This window comes from Mobula birostris, chromosome 6 (assembly GCF_030028105.1).
Source record: "Mobula birostris isolate sMobBir1 chromosome 6, sMobBir1.hap1, whole genome shotgun sequence".
NCBI classification, from domain to species: domain Eukaryota; kingdom Metazoa; phylum Chordata; class Chondrichthyes; order Myliobatiformes; family Myliobatidae; genus Mobula; species Mobula birostris.
In genome coordinates this window covers 47275590-47296049 of record NC_092375.1, presented here as the reverse complement: position 1 = coordinate 47296049, position 20460 = coordinate 47275590, and the positions used below count along the sequence as shown (strand labels likewise).

Here is a 20460-nt window from a genome sequence, read left to right as displayed (position 1 = left end):
CATTTCCCTCCACAAATACTTTGTGACTCCTCCAGCATTGTGTGTGTGTGTGTGTGTGTGTGTGTGTGTGTGTGTGTGTGTGTGTCTGTCTGTCTGTCTGTCTGTGTGCATGTATGCCTTGCTCTGGATTTCCAGCATTGCAGAATCTTTTGTGTTTATACTTGCCGATCTGTTGAGTTCCTCCAGCATTTTGTTTGTTGCTTCAAATTCCATTATCTGCAATCTCTTCTGTGTGCAGATATTAACTTTACAGAACTGTATGTGCTCCTTTTTTTGTCTTCCTTCCTTCTGGAGTAATTGAATCATACTTGCAATTTTTCAACCGCTGGTATCTTTCAGAACTGAAGTTCAAACAATTGCTCTGCTACCTCTGCAGATGCTTCCTTTAAAACCCTCAGGTTGCAGGCCATTAGGGCATGCCATTTTCTCTACCTTTACTTCATTTAGTTTCTCCAATAACTTGGCCCTCATGATATTTATTGCTAAAAGTACTCTTGTGCTGTTTGAAGCCAGCTCATCAGCTATCTTTTGATACATCATGCTTCCTCCACTATAACAAATGATGGAAAGTACTGATTTAATAAATGTGATATTTTCTTGTTTCACATTATTTAGTCAACTAAATGTCCTGCATTAATCCTCGAAACACCTATACAATAACCACACAGTAATACTGGAATAAAGACTGACATTTAAACTCACCTTGTATTATAACTCGTAGTGCTAGAATGCAACAAAATACCAGTTTTACAGTCTCTGCACATACATTCACTGTGGCTGGTAGGTAGTTGTACTTATTCTCTGAGAAATTTAAAAATGATTTGCATTAGTTATCAATAACTGTACAGTCAATAAGAGTTCTCAATTTGAGAATTTAACAAAAATCTGCTCTGAGCAACAAAAATGCTGATCAGTGATAGCTCAGCAATGAATCAGTATTATGCTTTACTTGCAGATTTCAAAATCAAAACTTAGTTATCCTCTGAAAAGGATGTGTAAGTACATAATTTTACAATAAACCATTATTGCCTCAATGTTCGTAAACCTGCAACGTAAGTGGTAGAAGCTCTCTTAAGCTCCCTACAACTATTCTTGCACCTTTCTGAAGTTATATTCTTATTCATCCATGACATGCAAATTTTATTAAGAGTTTTGACACAGATTTCATGTCCCGCAAGATCTGGCCGTGAGCAAATGGAAACATAAATTATCTGAGTCACTTAAATATAATGGATAATATCAGCCCTGTAAACCCCCCACCCATCCAAGAAAACATGTTTGGAATAGACTGAAAGTTAAAATGTATGTGTAGAGACAACCAAACACTCTAAACAAACAGACTGGTTACTGCCAGACAATTGATTTGACTTCAAATTAGCAATTACTCCTAAAACTTTAGGAAATGTAATATATTAAGTGTAGCTGCACTTAATTATGTTTAAACTGAAACTTAATTAACAAACTTTGTCATACTATCCCACGTGTGTCTTTATTATATGCCATAGTTTAATTCAGGACAGGACACGATTCATTTTTGAGATTTCTAATCAGTTTTAATGATACAACCTATAATATTTAACACCTGAAGCATGACCCATTCCAGCGGCTCAAGGCAGCCATCTATGCAGCTTTAGAATAAGTTAATCTACAAGCTGACTCAATAGAGGGTGGCATGGTAATGTAGCAGTGAGTGTAACAGTTTACAGTACTAGCAATCAATGATTGGGGTTCAATTCCTGTCTGTAAGGAATTTGTACATTCTTCCTGCGACCACGTGGGTCTCCTCGGGTGTTCTGGTTTCCGCCCACATTTTCATAGATGTTCAGGCTAGGGTTAGTAAGTTGTAGGCATGTTATGTTGGCACAGAAGCATGGTGACATTTGCAGGCTACTTGCAGTACATATTCGGACTGTGTTCCTCATTGACACGAAACAAAGCATTTCACTGTATGTTTCCATGTATGTGTGACAAATTAAGCTCATCCTTAATCAATAATTTAGGTTGATAATCAGCAATTGCAGCTCTCTATTATTATTCAGTACATACTCAAATACACATTATATTAACTCAATGTCTAAAACCTATTTGTGATATGCTCATTCTATCAGAGAAATTGGTTTATGTCAATACAGCAATATACTTTTGCTATACTTTGTTGTCTGTAAGAGATTTTCAGTCATAACAATTTAAATCTTCCATCAATATAAATGAGGAAAATGAAAAAAGCCAAGATTTGATTCTGCTGATCTTTAGCCTGGATTCTTTTAGAGCTGACTGCTAACTACAATGTAGGTATCAGCTCTCTCCTGCACAATGTGATTCAAAAAAATCAGGAGTGAGCTCACGGTCATATGATGACGCAACTGATCTCCCTCTCCATCACTGACTCAGCAATGAGTTCTGGAAAGAATTGTGAACATACTGGCCTAAGGGATAGATGTATTTCACACCCAGCCCTGCAGGTTTATGCCAGGAATGAATGGGGTATTCAGCATGATCCTATATATTTGAAAAGGGTTGACAATTTTGATATAGAAGGTTAGTAGAGGTAAAATTTATCAAATTTCTGGCACACATTATGTTAAATAATTTAAATTGAACTGCGATTAAATTTCTGATCAGAGTGATGTTAAAAGGTCAACAGAAACAAAGAGCAGAAGCAGGATGCAGCACCTGAGGCCTAGTTGCTGCTTGCTGGCCACTTCAGTTCATAAGATGGCCTTAGCAGTATGGCCCCAAACTCAAATGGACCTGCAAATAAGTGTGATGCAGGAAAAGTGCATCTGCCAATTCTAATCAATCATAACTTTCATTTTGTGCCTGATTTTTTTGGGACAATATTACATTTGAACACTAGGTGGCAGCTAGAAGATCGGTTGGTGCAAATGAATGGGTTACAGGGTAAGAATCTTAGAATAAATAAACTTAATTGTCCATAAGAATTACTAATGGAAAAATCTCAGTGCAGCAATTAATCAAGATAACAACAATATTTTTTGATAATTTCAGTTGATGCTCAATAAAAAAAAAATCAAATTACTTAATTGTATCGTTCTTAAATTTTCAGTCTTGTACCAACTTGGTAAAACATTAGTTCGGGGACAATGAACACCAATTTCTTAATCTAATATGTTTGATGTGGATTTTCAAATTGATCGCACTAAAATTATCTATTTATTGCATATGTATATAATTTACGGCCCTCTAAATTGAGAAGTCACCACATAATACAACATTTGCTGTAAAGGGTATCAGAATCATTACAGTGCATAAGAATCCAGCTTACGTTTGCAAGAACAATTTAGGGCTATGAGATAGTGATTTTCCTGTAGCCTGCTATTTCTCCTTTCTCAGGTTTTACATAGCTTTTAACTAGCTTCAATATGGGTTCTGTATCAGCTACTTAAAACTGCCTACAGTATTATGTGAAGTTGTCTTGTGTAAATTCACACATTCTATCTTAACACAATTTCTTAGGACATCTAATAGGATAATGTTTTCATAATAGTTACTAGTCCTTCTTATTGGCACAGTCAGCGTTGGAGGACAGATCATAACCAACCTCAAGTTTGTCAATGACATTGATGGGCTGGCAGGAAGTGAAGATGAACTGGCTTGCCTTATGAACTGTCTGGACCAGATATGGCATGGAGATCAGCACAGAGAAAACCAAGCTAATGAGAAACAGTGAGGAGCCGATCATGATAAAAATCACAGTCAGTTGACAAGAACTAGAGACTGTCAACCAGTTCAAGTATCTTGGCCCCATCATCAACCGAAAAGGATCAAAGCCTGGTCTATAAGACATAAGACATAGGAGCAGAATCAGGCCATTTGTCCCATCGAGTCTGCTCCGCCATCCAATCACGGTTGATCCTTCTTTTTTCTCCTCCTCAAACCCATTTCCCAGCCTCCTCCCCATAACCTTTGATGCCATGTCCAGTCAAGAACCTATCAATCTCTGCCTTAAATACACCCAACGACCTGACCTCCACAGCTGCATGTGGCAACAAATTCCACAAATTCACCCACCTCTGGCTAAAGAAATTTCTCCCCATCTCTGTTTTGAATGGATGCCCCTCTATCCTGAGGCTGTGCCCTCTTGTCCTAGACTCTCCCACCATGGGAAATATCCTTTCCACATTTACTCTGTCTAGACCTTTCAATATTCGAAAGGTTTTAATGGGATCCCCCTTATCCTTCTAAATTCCTAATCCTAATATGATTAGGAATAGTCAGCATGGCTTTGTGAAAGGTAGGTCGTGTCTTACAAGCCTGATTGAATTTTTTGAGGATGTGACTAAACACATTGATGATGGTAGAGCAGTGGATGTAGTGTATATGGATTTCAGCAAGGCATTTGATAAGGTACTCCATGCAAGGCTTATTGAGAAAGTAAAGAGGCATGGGATCCAAGGGGAAATTGCTTTGTGGATCCAGAATTGGCTTGCCCACAGAAGGCATGGAGGTCGGTGACCAGTGGTGTGCCTCAGGGATCTGTTCTGGGACCCCTATTCTTCGTGATTTTTATAAATGACCTGGATGAAGAAGTGGAGGGATGGGTTAGTAAATTTGCTGATGACACAAAGGTTGGAGGTGTTGTAGATAGTGTGGAGGGCTGTCAGAGATTACAGCGGGACATCGATAGGATGCAAAACAGGGCTGAGAAGTGGCAGGTGGAGTTCAACCCAGATAAGTGTGAGATGGCTCATTTTGGTAGGTCAAATATGATGACAGAATATAGTATTAATGGTAAGACTCTGGGCAGTGTGGAGGATCAGAGGGATCTTGGGGTCTGAGTCCATAAGACACTCAAAGCTGCTGCACAGGTTGACTCTGTGGTTAAGGCAGCATACGGCGCATTGGCCTTCATCAATTGTGGGATTGAGTTTAGGAGCCAACAGGCAATGTTGCAGCTATACAGGACCCTGTCAGGCCCCACTTGGAGTACTGTGCTCAGTTCTGCTCGTCTCACTATAGGAAGGATGTGGAAAGCATGTAAAGGAGATTTACAAGGATGTTGCCTGGATTGGGGAGCATGCCTTATGAGAATAGATTGAGTGAACTTGGCCTTTTTTCCTTGGAGCGACAGAAGATGAGAGGTGACCTGATAGAGGTGTATAAGATGATGAGAGGTATTGACCGTGTGGATAGTTAGAGGCTTTTTCCCAGGGCTGAAATGGCTAGCACGAGAGGGCACTGTTTTAAGGTGTTTGGAAGTAGGTACAGAGGAGATGTCAAGGGTAAGTTGTTGTTTTTTTTTTTACACAGAGAGTGCTGAGCGCATGGAATGGGCTGCCAGCGACGATGGTGGAGGCAGATACGATAGGGTCTTTTAACAGGCTCCTGGACAGGTATGTGGAGCTCAGAAAAATAGAGGGCTATGGGTAACCCTAGGTAACTTCTCAGGTAAGGACAGGTTCGGCACAGCTTTGTGGGCCGAAGGACCTGTATTGTGCTGTAGGTTTTCTATGTTTCTATGTAAATTCCAGTGAGTACAGACCCTGTGCCATCAAACGTTCCTCGTATGACAATCCTTTCATTCCTGGAATCATCCTTGTGAACCTCCTCTGGACCCTTTCCAATGCCAGCACATCTCTTCTAAGATGTGGAGCCCAAACAACAGCAATGCTAGCCAAACTAAACTATCTGGAGAGACAAAAACATCATTCTCAGATGCAAGTAGAAACTCCTGCATGCACTGGTGCTCTCCATCTTATTGTATGTATGTGAATCATAGACCTTGACAGCAGAACTACAAAAGAAGATCCAGCCAGTAGAAATAAGATACTTCATAAGGCTCCTTGGCAACTCATATACAGACCATATCTCAAATGACAAAATACGAAGAACCATCACCCAGCACATGAGACACTATGAAAATCCACTGTCCACAGTAAAGAACAGGAAACTGAGATGGTATGGCAAATAACAAGATTAAGTGGAGTCTGAAAGACCATTCTTCAGGGAATGGTGCAGGGGAAAATAAAAAGGGGCAGGCAGAGGAAGAAATGGGCAGACAACGTTGTAGAGTGGACCAGAGAGAGCTTTGCCACAACAACCGTGCGAGATGGAGGCAACTGCTGGAGTGCCTATCTGTACAGCGCCCCTATGATCCAGAAGGTTTGAAGGATCCGTAACCGTGCTCTTCCTTCCCCCTTCTCTAATGAAAATACTGAACAATTAATAATAATTTTTCCTTTAAAAAACTTTAATTCTCCATCCAACTGATAATTTACATTAAAATAATTGGTTGTCTCCTTTAATTTACATTATGTAAATTGAATCTATATTCTTTGTGGTTGCCAACAGTCAAATTAAATTACTGCACATTAATTAAAAAGCTACAGCACCAAACCTTAGTATTTACTTTGTTTTACAATTGCTTCCAACAATCCCTCATTCTTATCATCACATTTAAGGTGCCACTATAGTAATACAGGTACTGCTTTTGTTTTCTTATTCTTTCCACAAACACCCTCCACTGCCCTTGCAGAGCAACGTGTTCAAAGCTAGGCAGTGAGTTAAACACCTTCTCAAAAATTACCTGAGCCAGAAGCTTTTTTCAGTCTTTTTAATGAGAAAACTTTGTGAAAAGATATTGCTGTTTCAAGGTCAAATAAAGAGTGGAGAAAGATGGATATCTTACTACTGTGTTTGCTGCAAGTCAAAATCCAAATTAACCCATGCAGGAAATAAAGTAAAAAGCAGCTTACGAACTGGGAATAATGATTGTACAAAACACACTGGATACAAAATGAACAGCACCTCTACAGACAGAACACTCCCCACCTGACATCCAGAAGATGTTATCCTTAATTACTGAAAGTGAACAGTCAAATGATCTTTTCATTAAGCAAAAGGACAGTTTCAGCAACTAGTCTTGAAAACAGTCTTTAACCATTCTCGCTTCAAAACTGTCATCCTTGATGACATACTTACTCCCGGTAATATCTGGAGAGCAGACCAGTGACACAGTGCTCACCCAGAATAACGATGGATGAGGTACCTCTGAAGTTGTGAGTTGTACCCCATTAATACTGTATGTCCTCCGTCACGTAGCCCCTCAGCGTCAAAAAAGGGACAGAGTTCACTAAGGTAACTTTGGATTGGGAGAGCTTCTCGCTTGGTGATGCACTGCATGTCCTCCGCATACACTTATCTTTGAACAAGGATTCTAACCTTTGTCCAATTAAGTTCCTTTGCGCTAAGAGGCAGCGTGCTTATAAATGTGCCAACCACTGCAAAAGCTGTCTTTGGCTACTCCTACAAACTTCTCTTTCATATAGATATGACTCTCACAGGTTCTGAAATGCCCATTTCCCAGGATATTAGTCTTAAATTAGCTGATAGTGGGCTGATGAGCACCTTTGAGGCAGACTTCACCCACTATGGCCCAAATCCAGGTCAGTCATTGAGGATAAGGTGGATCGTGCTGACCACTGCACTGTTCATGTACCTTATGTGCAAATATGCTGTCTTGATGAGCAACAGGAGACTCTCAGCAGAACAGTCAAGTGGAGGGGATCTTGTCAGTTACGTTCTTTATGATGCGAAAGATCATGTGCAGCTTCAGGAATTGGAATTTCATCCCTGTTGTTGGGAATACAGTCACAGTCAATGACGGTTAGCTGGGGTAGGCAGACCTCCCCTCCTATTGACTCTGTGATAAATCCACTGGCCCTGCTTCCAGTAACTTCTGATGTTCCAGAACATGTCTTAAGCGTATCTGTGAAAGTAGCCACAGTACATCTCATGGATGTTCAGCTGGCTGCCCGCCGTGCTCTGCTGCAGGTGTACTGGAACCAGTACTCCATAATGCTGGCCCTAAGTTTACAGCTGTAAATGCGTCCATTTCTTTTGAAGAGTCAATAGGTTTTTGGTTCAGTTTCCTGGAGACCACTGGTGCTTGCTGCACCGTACGTCCATCTGTGTTCTGCAATATATTGTTAGTACTTCTCCAGTTCTCCTTGCTACTCTCCTCAGATTCCCAACCATTTTCTGGATGACTGTCTTGTCCACATTTGGACTGACTCTATCTTAGGGCTTTTCTGGCCAGACTCAGCATCTCACTCAAACTGTTGTCCAATGGTGATTTATCACCATAGCCTGATGCAACGAGTGAGGGCTGTGCAGTTGGTTCTGCAGTAGCTTCCTTTGAAAGGTGATCCATTAGTGCACTCAGTGCACTGTTCAGTCCTTGTTTGCTCTTACTGAGTATTGAACACCCATGTGTTTCTAAGTTGGGTGACCTTGGACACTTCTCATCTTCTACCTTAAATGAGGGTTCACCTTTCTAGAGGATGCAAGTTCAGGAGGACCGTGAAAAAATTTGGTAGAAAGCATGACAGGAAGCTGATTCCTGTCTTTGTCTTCATCCTCTATTTAACAACCTTGTTGTATTAGAGGGCTTGCACCAAGGATCAGTTCTTCAGTCATCTTCCTAGAGACAACTACTGTCTAAGTCAGCTGCTGTTCTATACACTTTTGCCTCAGCTAAGGTAGCCTCACCTTCATGCTCCTTCTTGAGTGCATTTAATGTAGCTTTTTCCATGTCTGTACATGCTTTCTCCATGTCTAAATAAGCTTTCTCCTTTATCATTTCAATTTTGTGCTTAGTATACGCTGAGTTCATTCTTACCACTTCAGTTCCTGCATGGGCTTGAGCTGTAGCTATGCGGATTCTGGTTTTGCAAGAGCGTCACAAAGATGCGATCAATACACCACACTCTGACCTGACTTCCAGGAGTCGGTGATTGGTGTTGCTCAAATCAGAAGCTGACATTGTAGCGTACGGCATTCAGTCGTGCCTCCAGTCTGCGAGCGGTGCCTTTGAAGACAATTTATCTTTTCTCTCTACTGTCCTTGCAGTGTGTTGTGTACACAGCTAGGCAAGGAGTTAAACATCTTCTCAAAAATTGCCTGAGGCAGAAGCTTTCTTCAGGGTTTTTAATGAGAAAAACTTTGTGAAAAGATATTGCTGTTACAAGGACAAATAAAGAATGGATGGAGATGGACTCTTTCTACTGTGTTTGCTCGAAGTCGAAATCCAAATTAACCCATGCAGGAAGTGAGGGTGATACCAAACAAATTGCATACTAAATGAACAGCGCCTCAAGAGGCAGAATACCCAAATTCAAAGTATGAAACACAACAAATCTTTTTTTTTTAAATTATTGACTATGCTTTGAGATACTTTATAAAAAATATTAAGTACATTCAATACTCAGATTATTTGGATATTTAAAAAAAATGTTTAATTGCTTAATGACTTATTTATTTATTGAGAAACAGCGTGGAATACGTCCTTTGAGCCATGTCACCCAGCAATCCTGATTTAATCCTAGCCTAACCATGGGACAATTTATAATGACCAATTAATCTACCAAATGGTAAGTCTTTGGACTGCGGAAAAAAAATGGAGCAGCTGGAGGAAACCCATGCAGTCATGTGGAGAATGTACAAACGCCTTATAGACAGCGACAGGAACATGAAAAAGCTATTCTAGTAGAATACACAGTATCTTCTGGTGCAGTTCAAAATAATGCAATATAAACATATTTGTGGTAGAATAGGTCAAATAAAAAACCATATTTAGAATGTTTTTGAAAGGAAATATGTATTCATTTCTGGTTGGGAAGAACAGTTGGTGTTGATGGGGCTGATTATAAACCCTAATTAAGAATGAAATAAGAGTAGAAGGGTTAAATGTCATTAAATGTACAAAATGTGATTTAAACTCATTGCTAACACTATGACTTCCAGTTTAACTGCAATAGGGATCCAAGGGCATTAAATTACCAAAGGTGAAGAAAAGGGACTGTAATTATAACATATTCAAAAATTTCTCAGTATATGAAAGCCATTTTAATTTAATGCTGGTTGGTGAGTCGCCGTAAACAAGAAATTAAAAACAAGAAACACCTTCCCACCCAACAATCCCCAATCTCATATCAAATCTTCAGTGGCAAGCAAGTAAATACACTCAACCTCCCTGGAAAGTAATTTATCCCTTCTAATCATTGATCTGTTCCCCCAAATCCCTCCATCAGCTCCTTTGCCTCAAGATACATACTGATACATCCTCTTACGCTCTCTACTATGACCCATAAGACCATGATATAGGAGCGGAATTAGGCCAATCAGCCTATCAAGACTGCTCTGCCATTTCATCATAGTTGATTCATTTTCCTTAAAAGCACAATCTTCCGCCTTCTCCCTGTAACCTTTCACGCCCTGACTAATCAAGAACTGATCAACTGCTGCCTTAAATACACCCAATGACCTGGCCTCCACAAAGATTCACCACCCTCTGGCTGCAGAAATCCTTCCTCATCTACATTCTAAATTGATATCCCTTTATTCTGAAGCTTTGCCCTCTGGTCCTAGACTCTCCCACCATAGGAAACATCCTTTCCACACCCTGTCTATGTAGGCCTTTCAGCATTTGACAGGATTCAATGCAATCCTCCCTCATTCTTCTAAATTCCAGTGAGTAAAGGCCCAGTCCATCTTTCATTCCTCGTACGATAAGCCTTTCATTCCTGGAATCATTCTTGTGAACCTTCTCTGAACTTCTCCAATGTCAGCATATCCTTTCTTAAGTAAGGGGCCCAAAACATCTCACAATACTCCAAGCAAGGCCTTACCAGTGTCTTATAAAGCCTCAGCATCATATCCTTGCTTTTATATTCTAGTCCTCTCAAAATGAATGCTAAAATTGCATTTAACTTCTTCACCACCAATTCAAACTGCAAATTAACATTTATAGAATTCTGCATGAGGATTCCCAAGTCCCTTTGCACTTCAGATATTTTAACTTTCTCTCCTTTTAGAAAATAATCTAAGCTTTTATTCCTTCTACCAAACTGCATTACATACACTTCCTAACATTGTATTCTGCCAAATCTTTGCTCATTCTCCTAATCTAAGTCCTTCACAATCTTGACCACAAAGCCATCAATTCTGACATACAATGTTAGAAGAAGTGGTCCCAACACCAACTCCTGCAGAATTCCATTAATCACCAATCAGAAAAGGCTCCCTTTATTCCCACTCTTTGCCTCTGCCAATTAGCCAATGCTCTATCCATGCTAGTATATTTCCTGTAATATCATGGGCTCTTATCTTGTTAAGCAGCTTCATGTATGGCAACTTGTCAAAGGTCTTCTGAAAATACAAGTACACAACATCCACCAATCCTCCTCTGTCGATTCTGCTTGTTATTTCCTCAAAGATTTTCAACAGATTTGTCATGCAAGATTTTCCCTTAAGGAAACCATGCTGACTTTCGCCCATTTTTTTCATGTCCTCAAAGTACCCCGAAACCACATCCTTAACAATCAACTCCAATATCTTTTCCTGTCTTCCAGAACCACACCGGAATCTACTGATTCTTGAAAGATCATTATTAATGCCTCCACAATCTCTTCAGCAATATCTTTCAGAACCCTGGGCTGGAGTCCATCTGGTCCAGGTGACTTACCTACAACCGTCAGACCTTTCAGTTTCCCAAGCACCTTCTCCTTAGTAATAGCAACCACACTCACTTCTACCCCCTGACAATCTCAAACTTCCAGCATATTGCCAGTGTCTTCCACACTGAAGACTAGTGCCAAATACATATTCAGTTCTTCCACCATTTCTTTACCTCTATTACTACTTCTCCGGTGTCATTTTCCAGCAGTTCAATATCTACTCTTGCCTCTTTTGCTCTTTATAGATCTGAAAAGAACTTTTGCTGTCCTTTTTGATACCATTGGCGAGCTTACCTTCATATTTAATCTCCCCCCCCACAGCTTTTAGTTGTCTCTTTTTTCCAATATTCTAATTTTCCACTAATTTTTGCTCCATTATTTGCCCCTTCTTTTGCTTTTACGTTGGCTTTGATTTCCCTTGCCAACCACAGTTGCATTATCCTGTCTTTAGAATGCTACTTCTTCTTTGGTATGTATCTATCCTATGGCTTCCAAATTGTTCTTGAAACTCCAGCCATTGCTGCTCTGTCATCAACACTGTTAGTATCCTATTCCAATCAACTTTGGCTAGCTCCTTTCTCATGCCTCTGTAATTCACTTTACTCCTTTGTAAAGGCTGATTTATACTTGTGCGTCAAATGGACGCTGTAGGTATGGTGTAGCCGCGAACCCTACGCAGTGCCTACGCGGATCCCTATGCCGTAGCCTGATGCGTACCTCTCCCAAAATGTAACTACGCGTCACGGCAACGAAGACTGCAACAACTGTGATCGGTCCGCTTGGTAGCATCGCATTTCCTCCTGTGCTGCAATAGCTTCCCATTGGACGACTGAAGGGCAGGGAAAGAACTCTGGCTGCAATGCTTTCCATAAAGCTTTACAGACCTCCCAAATTATGGAGGACACATTTCGCTTTTATGAAAAAAGACGCTCGCTTTAAACTTGTTTACCCCGAGAAAGACTACCATGACCATGAAGCCTTGCACGGGCAGGTGTGTGCACATGCATGACGTGCAAATATGTGACATGCACATATGTGTACGTGCTCGAATTGCAGAGCGACGCAGACACACCAACACACAAGTATAAATGCTCACAACGGTGTAGCCCACTGGCGTAGGCTATGGCGCAAGCTAGTACACACAAGTATAAATCAGCCTTAATTCTGATACATCTGACTTTAGCTTCTCCCTCTCAAATTACAGGGTGAAGACTATCATATTATGATCACTGCCTCCTAAGATTTTCTTTACCTTAATCGGTTCATTACACAACCAATCCAGAATAGTTGATTTCCCTAGTGGGCTCAACCGCAAACTGCTCTCAAAAGCCATCTTATACGCATTCTACGAATTCTCTCCCTTGTGATCCAGTCTCAATCAGATTTTTCTATTTACTTGCATATTGAAATCCCTCATGACGATCACAACATTGCCCTCTTGACATACCTTTTCTACCTCCCGTTGTAATCTGTAGCCCACATCCTGGCTACTGTTCAGAGCCCTGTATATAACTCCCATCAGGATCTTTTTATCCTTGCTGTTTCTTAACTCTATCCACAAGAACGCTACACCTTCTGACCCTATGTCAACTCTAAGGATTTGATTTTGTTTTTTAACAGAGCAACACCGCCCCCTCTGCTTAACTACCTGTCCTTTCGATACAATGTGTATCCTTGGAAGTTAAGCTCCCAACTATAATCTTTTCAGCCATCACCCACGTTACCTGCCAAGTTCTAACTGCACTACAAGATCATCTACCTTATTTTGTATACTGCATGCATTCAAATTTAACACCTTCAATCCCGTATATGTCACCCTTTTAGATTTTGTTCCCCTTTTACAACTCAACTCATCCCACTGCAATTTTGCCCTATCATCTACCTGTCTTTTCTGATAGTCTGTCTACACACTGCCTCTGCTTGTAAACCAACAGCCTAATCAATTAGGTTCCCATCCTCCTGCCAAATTAGTTTAAAGCTTCCCCAACAGCTCTAGCAAAGCTGCTTGCAAGGATTTTGGTCCTTTTTAGGTTCCGGTGTAACCAATCCCTTTTTTACAAGTCATACCTTCCCCAGAAGAGATCACAATGATCCAGAGATCTGAAACCCCGACCCCTGCATTTCTCAGCCAAATCATCCTATTCTGACCTTCACTGCTGCATGGCACAGGCAGTAGTCCAGAGACTGCTACCCTGGAGATCCTACTTTTCAGCTTTCTACCTAGCTCCCTAAATTTTCTCTTTAGGGAGGACCACCTCAGTTTTCCCACCTATGTCTTTGGTACCAATATGTACCCAGACTTCTGGCTGTTCACCCTTCCCCTTTAAAATACTGTGGACCTGATCCAAGACATCCCTGACCCTGGCCTGTGGGAAGCAACATTCTCTACCCATTGTTTTTCCCATCAAACTCTGTTTCACTGTACCCAGGCCATTTCACTCTTTCTTACAATATCTAATTGAATCCTAAACTTACCTGAATGCAGAGATCTGCCTTGAGTGGCCTTTAACTGAGTTGCGTTCTACAGCAGGTTTTTCACCGATTTGACTGATGGTTGGAAGAGTTTTAAAAGTGTATACAAACCTCTATTTCCCATAATTTTGGGTCATTTGCCCCCCACCACCTTGCAAAAATTCATCCCCACTTCCTCCATTTTAAATGATAATCAACTGAACTGGTAGCCAGAATAAAAATAAATCTCAAAAGACTAAAACGGAAAATAGGATTTTGTGATTAGAAAAATATACAAAAGTTTGGGCACCATCATTGGCAGAAAACTTCATTAGGAGAATCCGACTGCAGCCGAGGATGACATACAATGCACCCAGCATCAGTGTATACCCCAGTGAGCGGGAACATGAGAAAGCACAATATTTGGTTCCCATCTCCAACTCTGGTCTTTTGTCACCTGTAAATGACAAAATACAGAAAAGAACTTATTAACTTAAGAAGTTGCCAATGAAAAACACAATTGTACAATTCATCCTTAATGAAGATTCAGAATGCAAGTTATTTGATACACAGCAACTTAAGTTACTAAATCATGAGTTATTTGATACACAACAACTTAAGTTACTAAACTATACAGACCAAATAAGTTTCCATCCTTGTTCTCCAGCTTATACTGAAATACACGTCAGTCTGATTGAACACAGGAGTCTTAGTGTTTTCCTTGCTGAGGAGCCGGGAATTTTACAGTGAGATATGATTTAGCCCAATAACCACTGGCATCGTAATACATATAGCCTATAATTATACTATATTATTCATTATTTTCTGTAATTGTTTAATTGGCACCTATAGACCATATAAATGTAATGTTGTGAAGTCTGTATAATTCCATCACGTTTAAAGCATCAACATTTGGGAAGGTCACTAATTTAAGTCGGAAAAGTTGATACAAAATAGGATTTTATAAACATCATGAGGCAAGTTAATATTCTTATTGGCATGCGTCATTAGAAATACAAATCCCATTTCCGGAAAAGTTGGGATATTTTCCAAAATGCAATAAAAACAGAAATCTGTGATATGTTAATTCACGTGAACCTTTATTTAACTGACAAAAGTACAAAGAAAAGATTTTCAATAGTTTTACTGACCAACTTAATTGTATTTTATAAACATACACAAATTTAGAATTTGATGGCTACAACATACTCAATAAAAGTTGGGACAGAGTTAAAATAAGGTTGAAAAGTGCACAGAATATTCAAGTAACACCGGTTTGGAAGACTCCACATTAAGCAGGCTAATTAGTAGCAGGTGAGGTATCATGACTGGGTATAAAAGTAACGTCCATCAAAGGCTCAGTCTTTGCAAGCAAGGATGGGTCGTGGCTCACCCCTTTGTGCCAAAATTCGTGAGAGGATTGTTAGTTCAAAAGGAACATTTCTCAATGCAAGATTGCAGAGAATTCAGAGACATCTCAGTGCGTAAAGAGCACGGTCGAAAACCACTGTTGAATGCGCGTGATCTTCGAGCCCTCAGGCGGCACTGCCTAAGAAACCATCATGCTACTGTGACAATTATAGCCACCTGGGCTCGGGAGTACTTCGGAAAACCATTGTCACTCAACACAGTCCGTTGCTGCATCCAGAAATGCAACTTGAAACTGTATTATGCAAGGAGGAAGCCATACATCAACTCTATGCAGAAACGCCGGCGAGTTCTCTGGGCCCGAGCTCATCTCAGATGGACCGAAAGACTGTGGAACCGTGTGCTGTGGTCAGATGAGTCCACATTTCAGCTAGTTTTTGGAAAAAAACGGGCATCGAGTTCTCCTTGCCAAAGATGAAAACGACCATCTAGATTGTTATCAGCGAAAGGTGCAAAAGCCAGCATCTGTGATGGTATGGGGATGCATCAGTGCCCACGGCATGGGTGAGTTGCATGTATGTGAAGGTACCATTGACTCTGAGGCGTATATTAGGATTTTAGAGAGACATATGTTGCCATCAAGGTGACATCTCTTCCCGGGACGTCCATGCTTATTTCAGCAGGACAATGCCAGACCACATTCTGCACGGGCTACAACAGCGTGGCTTTGTAGACACAGAGTGCGCGTGATTGACTGGCCTGCTGCCAGTCCAGATCTATCTCCTATTGAAAATGTATGGCGCATCATGAAGAGGAGAATCAGACAACGGAGACCACGGACTGTTGAGCAGCTGAAGTCTTATACCAAGCAAGAATGGACAAAATTTCCAATTGCAAATCTACTATAACTAGTATCCTGAGTTCCAAAACGATTAACAACTGTTATTAAAAGGAAAGCTGATGTAACACAATGGTAAACATGCCTCCGTCCCAACTTTTGTTGAGTGTGTTGCAGCCATCAAATTCTAAATTCGTGTATGTTTACAAAATACAATTAAGTTGGTCAGTAAAACTATTGAAAATCTTTTCTTTGTACTTTTGTCAGTTAAATAAAGGTTCACGTGAATTAACATATCACAGATTTTTGTTTTTATTGCATTTTGGAAAATATCCCAACTTTTCTGGAAATGGGGTTTGTAAATGACTTCAAAAGATAACGTAAAATAATTAGATATTTAAATCAATTCTGGTGTTATCTGATATGCTGTGTGTCAGCACTATTCTTTAAAGATAAAGATTAGTTTTATTTATCACACGTGTATTGAAATGTACTGTGAAATGTTTCATTTGCGTCAATGAATGACCAACACAATCCAAGGATGTACTGGGGGCAGCCTACAAGTGTCACCATGCTTCCGACACCAACATAACATGCTCACAACTTACTAACCCTAACTTGTACGTCTTTGGGATCTGAGAAGAAAATGGAGCACCTGGAGGAAACCTACACGATTATGCAGAGAGGTACAAATTCCTTACAGACAGTGGCAGGAGTTGAACTCCAATTACTGATCACTAGCACTGTAAAGTCTTTCACTAACGCTACACTGCCATGTCACCCCTGCTGTACATAACACAATGCAGTTTACTATCTTTCTGTCAAAGTGAAGCTCTTTCTGAAGCAAAATTGACTTTATTGATCTTTATCTATTGAATTGTCTTTTATCTGTACTAACCACCAAGTTGGTCAAAGTGAGTCTTCACTAAAAGTAAGTCAGCAGATAGTTTTACATCATCTTTATATTTTAATCTGTTATAGTCACGCATAAATGACAGTATTGAATAATTTATGGAAACAAATTTATTTGTCAAAAGTAGAACCACAGGATGGTTATAACATGAATGGAGGCCATCTGGCAGATTGAGACAGTTTCAAATCAATATAACAACAATCCAAACAGCCCACTCTCCCCACCACCCTGTAATTTATTTCCTTTAGTACACTTAACTATGAGCCGGCTGGTGGCGTAGTGGCATCAGCGCCAGACTTCGGAGCGAAGGCTCCCGAGTTCAAATCCAGCCCGGCTCCCCTGCAGACTTTCCATCCGTGCTGGGTTGAGCGTCGAGCTAGCAACTCGGCTTCATAAAAATAAGAAAGCCTGCTTAAAAAAACATCATCATGACGGCGTCCCGATGACTCCACTCAGAGTTAAGGGCTTTCTTCTTCTTCTTCTTCTTCACATTTAGCTAGCTTCCTTGTTAGATAGGAGTTCAATCTGCCTCCACTACCATCTCTGGCAGTACATTCCAGGCAACAATCTTTTCTTGCTTTTGTTTCACTTTAGTTTTGGTTCATTTTGTCAATGACCTTCTTTCTACACACTCTGATTCTTGACCTGTCAATAACAATAGCTTTTCTTTTTCTATAACCTTCATGATTTTAAGTACCTTGATCATAAATTGATCTTTTCTTTGGTAGGCAGAATCATCCTGGCTTTTCTATTCAGTTCATGTAACTGACCTCACCCCTGGACTCATTTTAGTGAATATCTTCTGAGCCCTCTATAAAACCTTCGTATAGTTCCTAATTTTTTTTGAACAGGAATGCAATCAATAAGGGCATTCTGACACCTGTCTTCTTTTCCTTATTTTCCAGAATATTTTGTATCAAGGAATATCTAGAAGCCATTCTGTTCTGCCACAATATTGTGATCAATAGTAGTTAATTGTTTGGCAGTTCCCCAACCTTGTTCAGTACACTTCAGCCAACATAAATGCAGTCTAAACCTACCTTGATACTCTATTTCTTGCTTAGATAATATAATTCTCCTAATCATTCTTGCCTCTTTCTAACGCTGCCCTATTATGCCCATCACTATTATCAAATTAGTTTAAAACATTCCCATTATGCAAGCAAATCCAAGGGCCCATTGATCTCACTTCTGTTGTAGTGTCATCATCTGTCCTGTACAGATCCCAATTCCCTAGAACCCACAATGCCCCAGAAACAAAGTTTCCCATCAGTGTCATCTCTTCAGCCACACATTGACTTATGCTAACCTTCTATCTCTATACTCCCTATGTTGTGCACCAGACTGTAAATGGAGATTACTACCTTCTAGGTCTGTTTTTTTATCATTAAATTTACCTGCAAATCCTCATTCCGTTTTCTGCTTATGTTATTGGTACCACGAAGACCAAAAGATGGCTGCTCACCATCTGTCTCCAGATATTTCTGCAGTGGCTCACTAATATCCTTAACCCTGTGGTATGAAGAAGGATTTATACCACCTGAAATCATGTCCACGACTGAGGAACAAATGTCTGCTTCCCTTAACTATTAAACTCCCTTTAACTACAATAGATTCCAATTAATCAGGGCAGCAACTTATTTTGGACAACTCTTAAAGAAGAAAAACTAATCAAGAAAATCGCTGGACTCCCTTCATTTAGTTGGGACACTAAGCCACTTAATCGGAACAGAAGACTGTTGTTTTTAACTAGCGTCAATCTCGCGCACTTGTGTGGCGGTTAGACACTACACTGTGCTTAGAGTAGTTTTTAAATAGTGTCAGTTGCATGTGTTTAAGTTCAAAAAGCAGTGATTTTTGTTTCTGATAGTTGGTGATAAATAAGCAGCAAGACAATTCAGAACTGTTTCTACTCACTGCAGCTTCAAGCATTCAGGCTTGGAGGTGCAGAAACAGCTGAGAGTGAAAATGAAACGACCTCACTACTTCAACAAGTTAAAAACTATGAAGGATTTGAAGATATCTTGAATCATTTTGAATGCTACAATGAAAATAAAGATTTGGACGATGTAATCATCAAAAGCATTGTATGAAGGCAGCCATTATTTGCACTATGTGCCTGTGCTATTTTGTTCATTTACAGTCAATCAAAAGAACATGGCAGTGTACACTGGATGAATTCCTCTGTTGATAACTATTAGGAGCTAATACACAGTTTTACAGTAACGCAATAGTACTGTTAGTTCATCTTTTTATACCTTTGTAACTATTTCCATGAAACTTTAGCTAATTGACCCAAAACGTACTGGTCCCGATGTTCCCAATTAACTGGAATCCACAGTATTGCGTTTTTGACTTTTCTCCTCTCTCTCTGGACGTAGCCAAGCCATCCAATGTGCCACAATTTTGAACAAGTGCACTGCACATGGAAACCTTCATTTACCAGTATCAGAATTTGATCTCCTGAACTGCTTGTCTACTGATCTTAATCAGTTCTTCTGGCAGCTACTCATTCCATCTATTTTGGCATTCCTTCATCTAAAGGTTGATCAAATCCTGTGTCACCAAACATTCAGCTCACAATGGAACACAACAACATTGGCTGTTGTTCAAGCTGGAACCTCTGGAACTATAGATTCTCTGTCTGCACCTGTGGTTGTCCAGGACACAGGAAGAATCTTTGAGTTCTTAGTTTTAGATGCACTGCCATGCCACAATTTATTAAATTAACTCAATTAATGGATAGAGTATAATTAAAATTATTTTAAATACTGATTTACTTAACTTAAACATTTTTATTATATCCCCGATTCTTTATTTAAACTATATAGTGGTTTCAATTCATTAGGCCTTTGCCTCCCACATTCCTTTCATTTAGAATTTTTATTTGAAAGTTAATATCTAAGCAGGTTATTCCATAATAATTTTAGATAGATTGAAAGATAAACTAAGTTCTCTAGCCTATCTTGAGCAAATTTAATAATGTTGCATTTATGTAACAACTATAATACAGTAAAAGCTGCCAAGGCACTTAACAAGGGCAAAAATCAATAGAAGTATTCTTTGCAACAAGACAGGACACATTTGGACGGATGGCCAGAAACCCTGGTTGCAAGAAGGGTTCTAAGAATGCACAAGAGAGCATAATCTTTGGACACTACCTCACTTTTTAAAAAATATACAGTATTTCTGTTTTTGCACTTATACATATACTGTAATTGATTTACTTGTTCATTTATTATTATTTTTTTTATTTTATTTTTTTTTTCTCTGCTAGATTATGTATTGCATTGAACTGCTGCTGCTAAGTTAACAAATTTCACGTCACATGCCGGTGATAATAAACCTGATTCTGATTCTGTTTCTCTAACTGAGCAACGTTTTAAACCTTATTTATAAACAAAGTTGAGGTG

The 20460-nt window shown here is 39.8% G+C and overlaps 1 protein-coding gene across 2 annotated transcripts in view; it reads right to left on the bottom strand.

The window, feature by feature from the left end:
- slc35a5 (solute carrier family 35 member A5) overlaps positions 1–20460 on the bottom strand; it is a 62875-nt gene that overhangs the window by 25665 nt on the left and 16750 nt on the right. Inside the window, exons 2-3 of one of the 2 annotated variants that reach the window (XM_072260429.1) lie at positions 14239–14385; positions 703–801 (exon numbers count right to left, since the gene is read on the bottom strand). In XM_072260429.1, the coding sequence (XP_072116530.1) occupies positions 703–801; positions 14239–14362 (223 nt within the window). In that variant the 5' untranslated portion in view covers positions 14363–14385. Of the gene's footprint in view, positions 1–702; positions 802–13952; positions 14200–14238; positions 14386–20460 lie in introns of those variants that run through there. The other variant, XM_072260430.1, reaches the window with a different exon arrangement.